This window comes from Patagioenas fasciata, chromosome 13, assembly GCF_037038585.1.
Source record: "Patagioenas fasciata isolate bPatFas1 chromosome 13, bPatFas1.hap1, whole genome shotgun sequence".
Taxonomy (NCBI): Eukaryota; Metazoa; Chordata; class Aves; order Columbiformes; family Columbidae; genus Patagioenas; species Patagioenas fasciata.
The window spans coordinates 9,115,319-9,133,020 of NC_092532.1; the positions used below are offsets into that span (position 1 = coordinate 9,115,319).

Consider the following 17,702-nt stretch of genomic DNA (forward strand, 5'->3'; position numbering starts at 1 on the left):
TCCACCACAGAGGGACAGACAAACTGGGCTGTGCCAGCCTGGGACACCAGCCCAGACACTTCCTGACTCATTTGCTCAAATAATATTTTTATTACACACAGATTGCTCATGACACAATGGCACCATTTTTTAGCAACCTGCTTTGTCCCAGCCCGCTATGTGGATGGGGTGCGGTACCTGCCAGTGGAACAGGAAGAGGATGGGGACACACTCCCCCAGACCCCTTGTCCCATCTCCAGCTCTGGGATGAGATGCTGCTGGGGCGACCCCACCAGCACCCACGGCTCCCGGCTGCCAGCAGCAAAGACAGGGCTGCAGGGCCGGTTGTGCTCGTGGACCACAGGACAGTCTCAGGTTTTTGGTGGGAAGGAGGTCGGTGTCCCCTCAGTGCCCAGGACTGGGCGCAGCAGGAGCACATGCTCATGGGGGCACAGCACGGAGGCTGGAGCACAGGTCTGCCCCTTGCTACCCACTCATCACCAGACAAGGGCCTTACCCTTCTGCCTAAAGGAGCTGCTCTCAGTTTGCTCCCAAGGGGAATCACTCTCACAGACCATTTAAAGAGCCCAAGATAGAAGACACCACCAGGCACAGCCAAAAACCAAACCCCATTTCTCCCTAGCTGCTCCAAGCCATAAGAATCTGCATTTTCTCCAAGCCATGCGGAAGTTGCGCCCGGTCGCTCCAGGGGTCCCCTCCAAGCCCCTCCGCGAGCGGCTGGCAGCCGAGTGCATCCCTCTCCCCACCAGCGCCGCACAAGCCCCCATTGTGCGGGCGCCCAGTCGAGGGGCCGGCAGCACGGGAGCAACGACAAGGTGTCTCCAAGTGGAGGATGTGAACATGAACCTCCCAGCCGGCTTCCTTCTCCCCCTCTCCAGCCCCTCCAGCTTTTTTAAAGAAAATAAACACCAGCAGAACCTTCCATTCACTGTCCCCATCCAGCATGCAGGACGCACAAAGGGACATTGCTGCTGTACCAACAGAGGGTCCCCTGAACGCAGAGCACAAAGGCTGCTGTGTCCCGTGGCAGCCAGAGTGTCAGAGGGATTATTATTATTTTGGGAGGCGGTCGGGGGGTGTTTCGGTCCTGAATAAGGTCTCAGTTCAGCTACTACCAGTGCCCCGCATGCAGCATCAGAGCTCCCATTTAGCAGAGGTGAGCTGGAATTCCCACCCAGCCCATTAAGCGGATTTACAGTTCCACGAAGCGGGACTGGGAGCAGCCAGCGCTGAGCCCAAGACCCTCAGGACCCCCAGTAGCCACCTGCATCTGATGTCCATAGGCACCAGGGAGCTGCTGGGGGGCGGGGAGGGTAGCCCTTCCACCTCTCCTCTGGGTTGGGTGGCTTCATCTTCACACACACAGCCAGGAAGATTTACGGACAGACAAAGACACAGACAGTGCCTCCTGCCCTCACAGCTCCCTAAACCCTCTGTGCAGTCCCATGGGGTGCAAAGGCCAATTCCCATTCAAACAGCTCCAGGTGATCAAAGCTGTAGCCAACATCACCCCTCAAGAGCAGCTGGGACTGCCGCTTATTCACACAAAAGATTAGCAGATCCCCCATGCTACCCCAAAAACCATGTGCTCCAGCCACAAACCTACTTGCCCCCATCAATCTGCAGAAGAATCAAACCCCAGAGGCAGAGCCCTGCCCGGAGCTGCCCTGGCACTAGGCAGCAAGGGCACGGCAGCCAACAGCTTCAGCTAAGAACTAAGCTAAGAACTGTGGCTCCCTGTGGCCTCAGGCCCCCCAGAGCTCAGGACAGGCAGACATGCAGCAGTCACCTCCCTGTGGCTCGGCAAGCTAGGACTGGCTTAATCTTTGTGCATACCTGCAGCAAAAGGAATGACTGTGTTGTGGTTACTGTCCCTCCAGGAAGAAGCCAGGGGAAAGTTAAGCCCTTCCACAGTGACCCATAAACTGAGGAGGAACCTGGAGGTTCGAGGAATGGAGATCTTACAGTCCCAGGTAAAATGCAAAAGTCGCCCCAGGCAGAGAAGCTTCGCTCCTGCTGCTGAGGCAGCTTCAGCCACCGGCAGGTCAGGGACAACTGTGTCCCACCATTTATCTGTCAGGTATAACCAGGAGGACACCCCAGCCTTCTAATTCTTTCCTCAGCACCCCCACAGCCCTGAGAGGGAAGACAGGTTGGGAGGAGAAAGCCAAAAAACCAAAGAGCCCACAATCTCTGCCCAGGGGCAGCTGGTTGTCTGCAGAACAGCCTTGCAGGGCTCAGAGAAGCCAGTGGATAGGGTTCCTAGGGACATGGTTTAGTGACAGTGTTGGGTTAAGGGCTGGACTCGATGATCTTGAGGGTCTGTTCCAGCCAAAATGATCCTATGACCTGGGCTGGGCGCAGAGAGTGGCCTGAAGGTGATCAGGGCACAGGGACAGCGCGGAGGTCACAGTCCCAGCAGCTCCACAGGACGCTCGGGATGTGGCACCCAAGGGTGACACAGGGTAGGCACAGTCCAACCCCCGCTATGACTTACTGGCTTGGGTGACAGCTTTTTATGAGACTGGCCCAGCCACCACGGAGCCGCCCACTGGACGGGTATTTGCTGTCCCGGCTCCGAGCCCAGGCTGCCAGCGCCGCTGCCCCAGCAGCACCTTCCCACAGCACGGGGCAGGCCCTGCAGCTTTAAGAGTCCTCCCTCCCAGCCCACAGTGTCAAGGAAAAATCTGACACGCTTTTTCTGCTGAATGTTAACGGACAAGCTAGAACAGCCAGTTGCCTTTTCCATTCATTTTCCACACAGCCCCCTGGGACGCTCGCTAATGAAAGAGCCGATTGTGCTCCTGGCAGCAGAGCAGGCAGGTAGAGCAGGAGCAGCAGCGGCTCCAGGAGCCCAGTTCAGCACAGCACTCACACCATTTGGGAAGAAAACGCTGCCCAGGAGGGTGCCCTTGGCAGGGACCCCATTGCAGTCTGTTCAACACAGCAGCCCGACGAGGCAGCCCAGCCCTACAGCCCCGGGCAGATGCTCAGGCCCTCATGAGCTTTGCAAAGTGACATGGCTGCAGCACTACTTCCTGCGTTGGCCTTCGCCGTCCCGGCAGGATGAGGTGCCACCCCGGGCAGGGCTGCCTGCCCGTGCAGGGAGTGCCGCGGGGACACCAGCGCGGTTTCGCAGCCGGTAGTGCCAGGGGAAGCAGTTCACCCAGCCTCTGGCACGAGGAGAGGCTGAACCAGCCCTGTATCCCCCGGCACACGGGAGGCCCCTCTCCCCGCTCAATACCAGGTCTGTCTCCTGCGAGTAGTGGAGCTTTGCTTGGAAAAGACACAGCGAGCCTTTTCCAGCCCTGTGCGGCCCGGCCCTGAATGGCTGCCTTTATGCGGTAGCTGCCATCACGAGCCACACTCTGGCGACCACAAATGGCAGCACATAGCTGAGGGGTTTGTGTTTCCGCGCCAGCAGCAGCGCCCTGGCTAACAGAGGTACGGCTCCCGTCACGCCCTGGCCCAGCACACAACGGCACCTTGTTCCCTTCCCAGGGCCCGGCAGCCGCTGCGGCCAATACCGTTCCCCCCGTGCACACCCTGGCTAGGCCGGGGCTGAGGGACCCGCGGGGTCCGGCTCGTACGTACGTCTCCTGCCGCTCTTGAGGAGGCTGCCCAGGCTGACGGAGGCCGTGCCCAGCAATTCGTTCCACAGGGTGTGGCAGCTCCACACCTTGAGGTCCAGGTGGCTCTGAGCCGTGACGTTCCTGCAGAGACCAGAAAAGGGACTGTCACCGTGGCCTCGCCCCTGCTCAGGGAGCGGGCAGTGTCAGGCCAGCGAGCAGAAGGAGGTGGGCACGGCCACGGGGCAGTGGGAGTCTCCCTCCTGCCACCCCCAGCCCCACTGTCCCTGGCAGTGTCCTTGTCTGGGGACCCTGGGGTCCACCCAGAGTCCGGGGCTATTCCTGGCACCAGCCCCAGGCTGGGGTGTCACAGGGACTCACAGGATGAGGATCTCGTTCCACAGCAGCTCAAAGCTCCCGATCTGCTTCCCCGTCTTCTTGGTCTCGCTGGGCAGCCCATCACCTGCCACCTCCACGTAGCAGTTCATCCGCGACGGGCGGCTGTGCACCTTGGGCTTCATGGACACCACTGGGCAGGCGACAGATGAGGGGTCAGGTAGCCGCAAGGGAGACCCTGTCCCCTGCCCCAACCACACACACCCCAACACTGCTCGCTCAGGGTGACACAGCTCACTGCAGAGTCAAACTGCTTTTGGGAGGGGGGCAGCGAGAAGTGATTCTCCTGATGGCAGCAATGGCCACATCCAGGTGGTCCTGTCACTGCCTGTGCCCAGCTTCACCCACACCCAAGGCTGCAGGAGTGTCACAGTCCCCACAGACAGGACCCTGTCCCAGGGCTGTGAGTGAGGTGGGGGGACAAGGGGGAGCCCCTGGGAAGAGGCACTCGCTGGGTTCGGCCCTGACACCCCCAAGGCAGCAGCGTCCTGGGCTGCAGGACACAGCTCCGGGGAACGTGGCTCCAGGGGACGCAGCTCCAGGCGCCGGGAGCCATCTCGCGGCCACGGGAGCATCGAGGCGGCCCCAGAGCCACCTCCCAATGGAGAGGAGGTGCAGAGCCCAGTCGATGGCTGCTCCGCTCCCCTGGGCGCCCAGGAGACGCAGGGCAGCACTGGCCATGCCCAGCCTGGGATGCAGGCAGTGCACACGCCAGGGCCAGATGCACCCAAAATCTGCAATCCCACCTCGGGTCCCAGGTCCCCCCTCCGGTCAGGCAGCAGGACCCACCTTTCACGGAGAGCTGGGACTTCTCGCAGGGTGGCCCGGCCCTGGCCCTGCTGGAGCTGGCAGCGGCCATGGGATCACCTCTAGCTGGAGGCAGAGAGAGAGGAGAAGCCTCAGCACCATGCTGAGGAGCCAGGGCTGCAGGTCAGCCCCTCGGGGGTCCCAGAGCAGCCCCAGTGCAGCCGTTCCTGCGGGTGACCCACACAATGGGAGGCTCAACAATGGACAGGTACACACCTGAGACACACAGATATATCTCCCTCCTGATAAACCAGCCCTGCACCCAGGGAGAGAAGCCCCCCTCAGTGGCACTGCCAAGCTGAGTGGGGCAGCGCTCAGGCCTCCGGATGCCCCGTTTGGGCGGCTGCAGCTCACCTTGAGCCAAAGGCCACAGCCAGTCACAGCGGTATGAGGACAGAGCTGTCCCCAGAGCCTCCCACAGACACACTGCCCTGCACCTGGCAGAGAAGCCTCGGCTCATGAGCGGAGAGCGTGGCTGCGGCAAAAGGGACCCCCCCGGGAAGGCCAAGGCGGTGAGGCTGGCAGAACAGAGGACGGTCCGGCCACAGCACAGGGAAGCGGCCATGTCCCGGGGCTCCTGGCTGCAGAATCCCACCAAAAAAACTGGTCCAATCTGCTCTGACACACTATGGAGGGGCTGGGAACCACAGTTGCTCTGAATGCAGGGAAGGGTCACACTGCAGAGCCAGCTGCAATCACAAGCACTCACTGGGGCCATGGTCACTGTCACCGCAGGGACAGCGCCTCCCCTCCCCCTTCTGCTGCAGCTGGCCCTAGAGTCACCCACCAGGGACAGGGCGCAGGTAGGCAGGACATAAGCCATAACACCCAAGGATGCTGGCAGAACACGTGGCCGGGCGCCGGTGCCACAAGGACTGGCCGCAGAGCGGGAGGGTGAGGTCACGGATCACGCTGAAGCACGAGGTGCCCAGGCTTGGAACACAGAGCCACCCACACACCCCTCCCCAGCCCACGGCAGCTACCCCGCTCTGCCCTGGCATGGGGGCTGCAGGGGACACACCAAGGCGGGCACCCAGGGTGCGTGTCAAGGTCCCGGACCCGAGGGTCTGTGTTTGTGCAACCCCCGACACAGCAGGACAGACGGGGACATTTGCTGCCCACCCCTGGGTAGGAGCAAAGAGGAGACTCAATCCTGACACTGGGGGTGAGGGCTCTGATGTGGGCAAACCCAATACCCTCCCCAGTCCCGAGCCCCCTGCCCACGCTGCCAACCCCTCCCTCCCCTGATCCGGGAGGGAAGGACAACACGGGGATCAGAGCACCCCTTGCAGTTGCAGCCCCTGCCACCTCTCCTGTCCCGCAGGACTCTCTTTCTCTCCCTATACTCTCACTAGACCTCACAGAGCTCCAGCTCAGAGCCAGGTTCCTTTCCAAATCCCCTCTCATGACTCAGGGGCTCCGCTCTGCATTCCCTTCTTGGTACCCCTGCTACTCTGAGCTCAGCCCAGACTCAACCAGTGCTGGGACAATGCCCACCTCTGTCCAAAATCCTCGTTTGGTACCAGACCCGCTGCTTTCTTGTCTCTGTCAGATGGCACTGGGGGCTGGTTAACACACTGACCTCCTCCCCTCGCAAGTGGGGTGAGCAGAGTTACTGAGGGAGATCTTTCACCTCATGAACGGCACTCATTATTACTACAGCTGCTCCTACTCCAGTTGTCCCAGCCTGTAGATCAGCCCAGCCTTCCCTCAGGATACAGTTATCCCTCGTGTTTGTTGTGACTCCCCAGCTCCACATCACCACTCATTTCATCAGTGCCATTAAGCAGGGACACAGGAACACCCGGGGACAGCATCCCCCGCGCCAGCCCAGGACCTGCCCCGGGAGCAGCTCAGGGCCCCGGCAGGACCGGGTGCTCAGCGCCACGGCCGGGGGGTTCTGGATCTCGCTCCTCCCCCCGCTCACGGCTGCAGCTTCTGCTCTTCTCCGGCCACCACCACAGCCACAGACCGCGATCCGGGGTCGTTAATCCCCGAGCGTTGCCCGTTCCAGAGGCGTCGCTCCCCGGCTCCCGCGGCAGGAGAAGCCCGGGCCGAGCAGCCGGTTCCCCCGCGCTCGGGGAGGGCTGAGCCCCGGCCCGTCCCTCACATCTGGACTCTTTGCCCATGTTCTCTTTTTCCGATTCTCCACCGTTTCACCGCCACTTCCTTTAATCTCCCCGGCCCCGTCAAACGCCCCCGCGCTCAGAGCCCGGAGCCCGGTGCCGTTCTCCCTCTCCCACTCCCCGGTGCCGCTCACGCCGTTACCGAGTCCCTGTGAGTGGAGGGGGCCCGGTCGCCCCCTCACCCGGTTCACCCCTCACCCCCCTCCGGGACCGAGGCTTCCCCGTCCCCACTTCCCCCAGGGTTCTCACTGCCGCCGGCCCGGCCCCGGGGAACCGGGCAGCCCTCCCGCCGGGCCTCACCCCACCGAGCCGGTACCGCCCCGGGGCGGGCAGAGTCCGCGGCCGAGCAGCTCCCGGGACACCCCGCCTGGCCCTGCCCCCGGACGGGAGCGCCTGTGGGGCCGGGCCGGCCGGAGAGGCCCCGACCCCCCACCCGTCACCCGAGTTACCGGCAGCCGCTCCGCTCCCGCTTCCGGCTCCAGCGCGCGCCGTCATGTGACACCCGCTCGTCACCTGACCGCGCCGCCCGGAAGCGCTCGCGCGGTGCTGCCGCTCCCAGCGGGCACCGCGGCGGCTACGGCAGCCGGGCCGGGCCGGGCCATGGGGCGCGCGGACATGGCGCGCGTGCCGCACGTGGTGGCCGATACCGGCGCGTTCCTGAGCGCGGCCCCGCTGCAGGTACGGGACACGGGACGGGGGGAGCGGGGACACCGGGAGGGGCGGGGCCACCGGGCTGACGGCGCTGCCCGCAGGACATCGCGGAGAACCTGTACACCGTGCCCGAGGTGCTGGCCGAGATCCGCGACCGCCCGACGCGCCGCCGCCTCGCGGCCCTGCCCTGCGAGCTGCGGCTGCGCCGCCCGCGGCCCGACCTGCTGCGCCTCGGTGAGTACCGGACCGGGGCACCGGGACCTCCGGGATACCGGGACTGCGGGGGCACTGGGACCCCGCGGGTACCAGACCCGGGCCCTGAGTCTTGGGGGTACTGGTGTCCGAGAGGCCCGGCCCGATGGCCCCGTTCCTGCCCCGCAGTGACCGAGTTCTCCAAGAAGACCGGGGACTACCCCAGCCTCTCAGCCGCCGACCTGCAGGTGCTGGCCCTCACCTGCCAGCTGCAGACCGAGACCGACGGCCCCGGCTGCCTGCGCTGGGAGCCCCAGGACAAGGTAGGGCCCACCCTCGGGATGGGGCCCCGGCCTCCGGGCAGCCCCTCCAGACCCCCTGCTGCCTCCCCAGGTGCAGCTCAGCTCCACCCCGCGGCACCCCGAGGCCCCACTGCACGTCGCCGGCTTCCACCTGCCCGCCAAGGTGAGGGACAGCGACACGCAGCCCAGGGACAGGGACACGGCAGCCCAGGGGTCAGCACTGGACCCCCTGTCCTGTGTCCCCCAACAGCACAAGTCCCCAGAGAAGGGCCAGCATCAGCCCAGCCCCGATGGCAGCACCATCCCGTCTGAGAGAGATGAGTTCAGCTCCTTCCTGTACTGGCGAGTGCCTCTGCCCAGCATTGAGGAGGAGCTGCAGGAGCTGCTGGTGGGACCCGGAGCCTCCTGTCCCTGCTGTCCTTGCTGCCCTGGTCCCGACTGGGAGTGCAGCATGAGCTGTATCTGACTTGGCTTCTCCACCCCAGAAACCTCCGGCCACCCCCATCAGCACAGAGACCGCTGAGGAGCAGCAGAGCTCTGAGGATGAGGCAAGTGCAGAGGAAGAGGAGGACGAAGAGGAGAGCGACAGTGAGGGCTGGATAACACCCAGCAACCTCAAGCAGGCCCAGCAGGACATGGGGCACTGTGACACTGCGCCTGTTGGCATCCAAGTCGGCTGTGTCACCACAGACTTTGCCATGCAGGTGGGTGCTGGCGCCAGCCTGGGGACTGGGGGTGGGCTGGGGGCAGGTTCCCACGTTACCCAAAGCTGGTTAAACAAGCACAATGAGACAGAGGAGCGTGTGGCTGCATCCCCTGGGTGGGGTGAGAGCAGCTTTGCAACAGCTCCTTTTACCGGGCAGTCCCAGCTCACACATCCCGTTTTCTCTCTCCTCGCTGCAGAATGTGTTGCTGCAGATAGGCCTCCACGTGCTGGCAGTGAACGGGCGGCTGATCCGCCAGGCCAGGAGCTACATCCTGCGCTGCCACGGCTGCTTCAAGTGAGCGTGTGTGTGTGTGGAGCGGCGCTGCCCTCGGCGTGAGGCTGGGTGCAGGATCCTGCTGCTCTGCTCCTCACCCAGGGAGCAGTAACCCCCCCCGCTCTGGCCCTGTCTTGCAGAACCACTTCAGACATGACCAAGGTTTTCTGTCCCAACTGCGGTAACAAGACCCTGAAGAAGGTCGCAGTGAGTGTCAGCGAGGATGGGAGCCTCCACATGCATTTCTCCCGCAACCCCAAGGTGCTGAACCCCCGAGGGCTCAGGGTGAGTGGCTGTGCGTGACGAGCTTGGCGGCTGCTGCTGGCACGAGAGCCTGCCCTGGGATACGCTCTGCGTTTGCTCAGTTCTCCAGAGGTCTGTGCTCACCTTGAGGTTCCTCTGAGTGAGAGTCGCCCTTGAAGCAAGTTTAACAACCTCTTTTCTCCTGGCAGTACCCGCTGCCGGCACCGAGGGGAGGGAAGCACGCCAACAACCCCCACCTGGTGGAAGACCAGCCCTTCCCGCAGCAGCGGCTGTCCCGCAAGGCCAGGCAGAAAACCAATGTCTTCGACCCTGACTACATCGCCGGGATCTCGCCCTTCGCAGAAAACGACGTCTACAGCCGCGCCGCCAACCTGCAGATCCGGGACGCGGCCCTGGGCGCTGGCAGGAGGCGCCTGAACCCCAACGCCGTGACAAAGAAGTTTGTGAAGAGGAGGTGAAGGGCAGGATGGGGCCCTCGGCAGCCAGTGCTGCCAGGGACCATCTGCCCAGGCCTTGCCCATCACTGCCTGACACAGGACGGCTCGCAGAGCCCCCCTGGGCAGGAGCTGGACCTTTCCTTCTGCGGTTCTCTGGTGCCTGAAGAGCAGCCGGGACTGGGGGTGGCAGTTGTCGGGTTTGGGGAGGCTCTGACCCTGCCAGAATGGGGGAACCTGGCTGAGGTAGGGGCTGTGTTGCTAATAAACACAAAACCGCAGGACTGCGGCTCAGGCTTGTTTCTGTGGCCACCAGTGCCAGCTCGCAGGTTGGGGTTTGCCTTCCTCTGAGCCTGAGATGAGGAGGGTGTCACAGGGTGTTCTGTCCTGTGGTGCTAACAAGGGGGGTGGATAATGAGCCGGCAGCAGGGGCTGGTTTGTCCTGCTGCCCCATCTGGCCAGGGATGCCTAGGGCTGAAAGGGCAAGTGCTGGGCAAACGCCATTGTATGACTCTTTCCTGGTAACACATTCTGCCCAGCCCTCGAGGTAACTCCAGTGTTTCTTCTGACCTGTTGTAAGACACGGTGCTGTTTCTCGCAGAGCAGCTCCAGCGCCGGCTCTGCCGTCCCCACGTCCCCAGTGCCGGGTGCTCCCCAGGGCTTCGTTCCAGACTGAACAACGGACACTTCCCCCTGGCAGAGAGAAGATGCCCTTGAAAAAAACACAACAAGACTTTACACTGCAAAATGAAAACTTTCATTGTTTTATTCTTGACTGCGGCTGTTTACAGAAATATAGTTGCGAGTATACAAATGTCCCAATAGAAGCAAAATATTTTTATTTTTTAATATTCAACAAGTTATCACAGGATAGCTAAAAACATAGATGCAAATGAAATATCCCCTCATAGAACAAACTGGAAACACTGGGAATCAGTGCTTCGAAACCCCCCACTACGAAAGCCGTATACACAGAAACGCACAAAAGAATATCTGGTGCTACTTCCACATGGCAGACGGTGAAGAGCAGCTCAGCGGTGGAGCAGGCGCTTGGCAGCACATGGCAGAAAGGCGGGCGAGCCGCTCGCACACGCAGCTACTGACAGAGGTAGAAAGCTCTGCTCTGATGGTGTTTGGAGCTTACTCATTAAGAATGAGCTCAATGTAAATACCTAATAGTGTCCAGAGTTTAAAAAAAGCTTTGGGAATACTGCGGGTGACTAAGCATGGGACATGTTCCTAGCTCTGACAGCCAGATGTGCCCCTCTCAAAGCCCCAAGACAGCCACGTCCCCATGGGCAGCCCCCCTGCACGGGGACACAGGGCCAGAGCATCCCCATCACCCCATGGAGCAGTTCCAGGACTGCACAGATGTGACCCAAACATGGGACCCTCCGCTAATCCAAACCCCGGAGCAAAGCCCCCACCCCGCAGGGACGTTTTCCAGTGGCTGTGCCGGGTGTCGCAGCTCAAGTCTGAACCAGCGCTTGTGTCAGCGCACGTCCCACCGCAACCAAGGGATCCTCACACCCCTCACCCTCGTCCCGCATGCCTGAGCGCTATGGGGCAACAGCAGCAGCTCACCAGCAGTAACCACAGCAGCTCCGGCTCCGCGGAGCTCAGACGCGCCAGGGCTGCGACACAGGGCTCTGATCCAGCCTGGCCCACCACAGTAGGTCCATCATTGCCTAATGCCTGACTTGGCAGGAAGAGTCATGGTGGACAAAATCCACGATCTGGAATTCCTGTAGAGTAATTTCTCAATCTGTAAGGAATCGGTACAAGTCGGGGCAGGGCTCCTCACGGCTGGAACTGAGGAGAGCTGGCACCAGCTTTCAAGGAGAGTTTCCTAGACAGTGACTGTTATAGTACAAAGTCAGCTAAAAACAAAAAAATCAGGATGCCTGCCTTTATGAGAACGAGGAATGACAGGTTAAGCTTCACCTTCCCGATCCAAACCAACCCAGTGGAGCAGCAGCCAGCATCCTTTGCTGATCATATAACTGATTAATATGCTGATTAATAAAGAGCACAGAGATAACCCCACCACTGCCCGTCTGCGGGAGCTGGGGGGCACTGGGAACAGGGGGCACCGGTGGGGCCTCAGCCACGGCCGCCCCTTCTACCCTTCTGCTAACACACCTGCAATCGTCATAAAAAAAGATATAAAAATACAAAAGTGTTCAGCTGTGTTCAGCCCACGGGTATTAGTGACGTTCACAAGCAGGGCAAGTTTCTGGAGCAACGTTACCAACAGCGGCACACGTACAGTACTGAACGGCATCCATACAACTGCTTTACTACAAAACCTTGGTAAATAACCTCATACTAAGGAGATGCTCTATTGTTTCAGGTTTATAAAAATGTAAATATAACAGTATTATATGTGTCTACTAGTTATTTATATATAATAGATATATGATCCTCTATATACATATATAACCCTAGAATATACAGGCATTGCATATTTACAGACTGTAAGAAAGGAAACGCCCGTGTGACCCCTCGGAGCCCAGAGCCACCAGAGACTGTTCCGAGGACACTTGTGCAGGAGTTTATCTGCTGCCGCGTTTCCTCATCTCCAAAGCACATTCCCCCATTTCCAGCAGGGATCCTGCGCCGGGTTCCCAGCCCGCGGCGGCGCAGACCTGACCGGCCAGGGGGCTCCTGTCCCATTCAACTGGCAGAATTGGTCTGAATACAAACACAGAGTGCTCACAATCTATCCCGAAAAACCCCAAAGTAACACAAAAGCCGCAAACAAAGCACCTCAGTACCAGTTTCGTTTTAGCTCCCACAATAACGGAGCTGCCACCAGGCCCTCTGAACATAAGAAGCACTTATTCCTTGAAGTTTTGTGCTAATGAGAAGCCACCAGTGCTGGATGTTTCCACCCACAGGCCGAGCGGAGCAACCCCATTCAACCCGGAAAAGACCCCGCAGGTCCCAGAGCCACGAGACCCAAAACCCGACAGCAAAATCCTGTTCTAACCCTTAGCGAACCGTCACACGCGTGTGCACACACACACATACCCCCGGGGAACCACCTCTGGCTGCCTTAGCCCTTTCCCACTACTCAGTGATTTAAACTACATTTAAGACAAACGCAAGCTGCTGATTCATCTGGCGTTCTGAGGAATCTGGAGCAGAAAATCTGTTCAGACAAGTTTTCTTTTTAGAAACTACATCCTAAATCAAAATCACAACAGCCACTTTAAAAAAATTCCATTTCTCTAAGGTAGGGGAATGTCCACTGATAGAGCTGCCCAGACTCTGAATATTTCCAGTACAAAAACCTGCCCAAGTTACAAACAATTAACTGTTCATACTTTAGACTACATCAAAACTAAATAGGAAGTAACCACCCTGTCAGTAATTAAAGGTAATTATAATAAAAGGTTGGTGATTAAATAAATACCCACTTCAAAACAGAAAAGCTGAAACTACTTCTTGAAATATTTTTCTATTAAAGTAACAGCAAAGCATTTGACTTGAATAATGGCTGAAAGATCCGGCAGTGAAGAGGCCACTAACAACACGTGAACTTGCTAATTAAGCACAAAGCTCCAATCACTTCCTGCCAGAGGAGATGTTCAGCTGAGAGCTGTGTGTGATAGGTGTTATTCAATGACTTTTTTAATATATTTTAGCAGGGCATAAGCACCCTAGAGATGTGCGCCAAAGCCACGCCTGGGGGTTTAATCTGGATCCAACCTGGCTGCGGGCACAGCTTGGTTTTGGTACAGAGACTCAGATTTAAAGATTCTTTTAAGAGTGAGCTTCAGCCACAGGAAAAAGCAACCTTTAGAAACTGCAGCTCAAACACGCAGCTCTGCCGTTTCTCATTTTTCACCAAGTTCTATCTTCTCTAGTTAACTGCTGCTTCGTGGATATGACAGTAACTCCCTCTTTACAATGATGTCAGAATGTTAAATGTAGAGACACCAATACCTCAGTCTGACCTCCTCAAGCCGAGCAGAGCAGATGCCACACGGCAGCTCCTCTGCAGCAAAGCGCTCCGGAGCAGGGGCAACCGCAGGGATTAAAACAAAAGAAGCAGAGTAAGCTCCAATTATCAACCGCTTAAATCACCAAAGGACATGTTCAGGACTCTGATCAAATCCAGATGTGGCTCACACTGCTGTTGATCTTTCTGCCATGGAATCCTGCAGCCCATCGTGAGCTCGTGACGGGTTTATGCGCCCGCAGCAGCTGTCTGCGAGCAGCACTGATCCACAGCTGAGCAAGCTCTTCATTCGTAAGACAAATACTTTTTGTAACCAAATCACATGTTCCAAGTGTTGTACATTTACACATTGACCTAAAATGAACAAGATAAATTTAACACAAGGTGTCATCCAGAAGTGAAAAATGTGATAGTACAGCCCTTTTAAATTTTTTTTTTATTATTATTATTTTTTTTTTTTACACTTTTTTATTCCTCTTCTTTTCATAACGACCTAAAATCCGCAGACAGTTCAAACATACCCTTCCCCTGGAGCTGTCTTGGGTAAAGTTCTCTCTTGGACACCCACCTTGTTAAATGGAGTATTGGTCCCTGGTCACTTGGCACTGACAGCACCTCGACGTGAGGATAAACCCTTCGAACAACACAACAGGAGCAGCACACAGCCAAGTTCTCGTTCCTATTTCTGTGTATCAGGGCACCGGGTGGCACCGCCTGCTTGTTCTGGGACTGCCATCCTGCAAAAGCCACCAGTTCGCTCTGGAGTAACCGGCTGTCGACTGCCAGGACCCCCTGGAAGTCGTTTCGGTCCATAATTCTGAGTCTTCTACAAAGCCTCATCTAATGTTTAGTCAATGCTGCAAGATTGCTGTTTGCATGTCATGAACCATAACAGGATTTCATTAATATTTTGTCTTAGCAGAAGAAAAAGAGGAAAAAAAAATCACAGAAAGAAAAAATATGGTTCAGGGTTACAAAGCAGCTCTGGACATTATGAAGCAGGAAATTCTTTTTCTCATGATTAAAATTTTAAACATTTTAGCATAATCATAAATTAAGAGTTAAAACACAGAGGCGCTAATAATAAAATATTAAATAGACAATGATAGTGGATAAAAGCTGAATGGCTCATTCTGAATGAAACCCCTTTATCTTCTACGTGCCTAAACGCCTACGGGTTTCCTTCCTAGCTCACACTGCTGAGGGACAGACGCATCAAAACACACAGAGAAGCTTCTCGTAGCTGGAACGATAGACTGCCTGATGGAATGGCGAGAGATGAACAAGTTATTTATGTTGCAAAAAGTACTTAAATACTCAATAAAGACATAACAAACCCCACCCCACCCCACTGTTATCAGACGCCACGTTGTGGTAGAACATCAGACAAACTCACAAATTTACCACAAAAATGTGTGGCAAAAAGAATATTTTATATATATGTATATATATAAATTTTTATATTTATGCCAATGTACTCACTCAGTACAAGTAGCAAAATAGTATACCATTTCCTAAATACAAAATATAGCTTTCCAAAAAAATGAAACACACATTAGATATAAACCATCCAAAACTTGAACGATTGAAAACTGTATTCAAAATTAAATGACCCAGAGCAGGTCTCTTTCTGAAAAGTTCCCTTCATATCGGCAAGAAGCCTTACTACTGAAAACGTAATTCAATGCCTCTCAATGAGAGAGAGAAAGAGAGACAGAAAGAGCAAGTGAACGTTATGACAGACGGACAAACAGGAAAATCCATTAAAACGAACAAAAACTCTACATGGCTCAACTAAGCACACAAGGGAAGGGAAAAACACACAGTAAACAGACTAGAGTAACTTAAAAACCATTTACAGACTATTCTTTGTTATTTCAAATAACAAAAATGAAGAAGGACATGATACCGACTACACCCTACCAAGGCATGGCAGCCGCCAGCGCGAGCTGCTCCGCTCCAACCGCAGCAACAGCTCCCAAGCGGGGACGAGGCTGTAGTGAGATATCACAAACTGTCCCAGTCAGAGCACCCAGAAAATGCACATGCCTCACAAGACAACTGCGTGGTCTGGAGTGGGTTGGTTTTACATTCTGTAACATTTTTTCAATTGAGACATGACAAACCAGACTTGGGGGACTGTTGGCAGGGGAAAAAAAAAAAATCACTTCAAAGCTGCAATGAGCTCAATGTGCTACAAAGACGCAACAGCCTAGGATGAAGTGACATTTTCAAGAATGCTTAAAAATGATGTAATTTGCCCCCTGCTTGGAGTAAAGCCAAGCTGAAGAGTTCCACCAGTAACAGCTCAAAAATGCCCGGCTAAGGGGGAGTCCTGCATTCAGAAGGTGCTGGGGAAATTGCCTCCTCTCTCCTTAATCCTGGATTGTTTGTCAAAGCTCCCACTGACTAAGCAACTGAATGCCACGGATTCCTAAAAGCTGCTTTTGACCTTCAAAGCCAGTAGGATATTTATGTCTTTTTTTAAAAAACACAGTATGAAACTGAGGGAGAGAAAAGGAAAACTACGAGAAGAATGAAAGGGAGAACGCAGGTCTGAGAACGGATAACGCAGCCTGAGTGGGTTCTAACCCACACGGGCCGTGCGGTTCTTTCCTCAGCTGGGCAGAACGGTTCTTCCAAGCTGAAGGTATCTTAGAGGGTAAGAGATTTTAAGAGCAAAATTTAAGGGAAGTTCCCCTTCATTTCTTCATGCTGTTGGAGCCACCAAACCCTCGCTCTATGTACAGTAAGAGATGTGGAAAACCGTTAGTCACATTCTCCGATGGGAAGCCCCCACCCCTGGCTATCTACTGTAGAAAGCAATTCTCTGCTTATTTATTACAGTTATCAATATTTTCACTGCCATCTACTGTAATTAATAAGTTGCAGTATTAGCTCTCCCACTTGACTGTAAAACACACAATCCCTTCCCTTGCTGACAGCTACGAGTCGCGGCTCATGTCACAGGCATTTGATGTTTCTGCTTCACAAGCTTTTCTAGTCAAAAGAAGGGATGTGAAGAAGGAACAGGAGGGGAAGAAAAAAAGTAAACATGGTAACACGTATTACCTTCTAACATCAATAATAACTGACCAGATATGCTTTAAATTAAAAGAGCACCCCACTGTCAATATGGTTTAGGAGTCTGGTAAAAGTACAACCCCACAAGCATAGCTTTTCCGCGTTATTGGCACTACAAATCCCAAATACTGCGGGCACAGCCCGAGGTGCCAGACGCTGCACTTGGCCACGTGTGTGCTCTTTAGAGAAGAGGGCCGCTTTTTGACAGAAGCAATTGGTTCCACAAAGCCTAATCCAGAGTCGGAAGGTCTGAGAAGATCTGGGAAATCATCACTTTTTTCTTCACAGAATTTCTGCAGAAAAAAATAACAAGCAAAAAAAAGTTAGGTATAACTAGCAAAAGTCATTCTCTTACTCCTATGCAGCTCCTTCGTCTTGCAAGTGCAGACACGGAGTTACGGGCGGGTGTTGGAATGCAGAACTCTTCCATAGAGTATGATTACTCGCCTTCCACTTTTTTTTCATTTTTAACATTCATAACTTCATATACAAAACAGTTTAGATTAGAAAATTAACTGTATCACTTAAGTGAAGCTTACGGGGGATTTAGGATGGCAACACATTTAACTAGAGCCAAGCTACACACTGCAGCCAACACGAGATTCCAGAGTCCCCAGTTCCCGGGCTGGTCTGCACCGAAGCCCCTCTCCCCTCTGCCGAGGCACCTTCCAGGCACAGGACACTTCCCACAACAGCTAAGCGTGCAGCTCATTTTTAACCAAGGCTTGGCCTATTGCACACTCTCAACAGCCTCCATTATCCTACCCAACCTTGTTTTCACATTACATTATTGCAACCCAGGAGGCAACTTCAGACTGGTACAGACCTGAGGTGTTATTTACTCTATAAGCCTTAAGTTTTTAGCTACGCTTATACTTCATAATGCCTTTATCTGCCAAGCTGTCATTGATCTACTCTCCTTCCTAATAA

The 17,702-nt window shown here is 55.7% G+C and overlaps 3 protein-coding genes across 8 annotated transcripts in view; 1 reads left to right on the plus strand and 2 right to left on the minus strand.

Moving 5' to 3' along the window:
* Positions 1-7,416, minus strand: part of WWP2 (WW domain containing E3 ubiquitin protein ligase 2) — a 37,330-nt gene extending 29,914 nt beyond the window's left edge. The window contains exons 1-4 of one of the 2 annotated variants that reach the window (XM_065848375.2): positions 7,348-7,416; positions 4,755-4,838; positions 3,951-4,098; positions 3,595-3,713 (exon numbers count right to left, since the gene is read on the minus strand). In XM_065848375.2, the coding sequence (XP_065704447.2) occupies positions 3,595-3,713; positions 3,951-4,098; positions 4,755-4,838; positions 7,348-7,393 (397 nt within the window). In that variant the 5' untranslated portion in view covers positions 7,394-7,416. Of the gene's footprint in view, positions 1-3,594; positions 3,714-3,950; positions 4,099-4,754; positions 4,839-7,198; positions 7,218-7,347 lie in introns of those variants that run through there. The other variant, XM_071814505.1, reaches the window with a different exon arrangement.
* A 23-nt stretch (positions 7,417-7,439) lies between these two features.
* Positions 7,440-10,002, plus strand: NOB1 (NIN1 (RPN12) binding protein 1 homolog). The gene is made up of 9 exons (XM_065848369.2): positions 7,440-7,576; positions 7,651-7,783; positions 7,931-8,064; positions 8,135-8,206; positions 8,294-8,431; positions 8,529-8,747; positions 8,947-9,044; positions 9,164-9,308; positions 9,476-10,002. Exons 1-9 carry the CDS (start codon positions 7,499-7,501, stop codon positions 9,743-9,745), a joined length of 1,287 nt encoding a protein of 428 aa, XP_065704441.1. The 5' UTR covers positions 7,440-7,498; the 3' UTR covers positions 9,746-10,002.
* Positions 10,003-10,455: 453 nt separating this feature from the next.
* Positions 10,456-17,702, minus strand: part of NFAT5 (nuclear factor of activated T cells 5) — a 58,315-nt gene continuing 51,068 nt past the window's right edge. For all 5 annotated transcript variants that reach the window (XM_065848363.2, XM_065848362.2, XM_065848368.2 and 2 more), the window contains one exon: positions 10,456-17,065. The gene's annotated coding sequence lies outside the window, so the exon portion shown is untranslated. The remainder of the gene's footprint in view (positions 17,066-17,702) is intronic.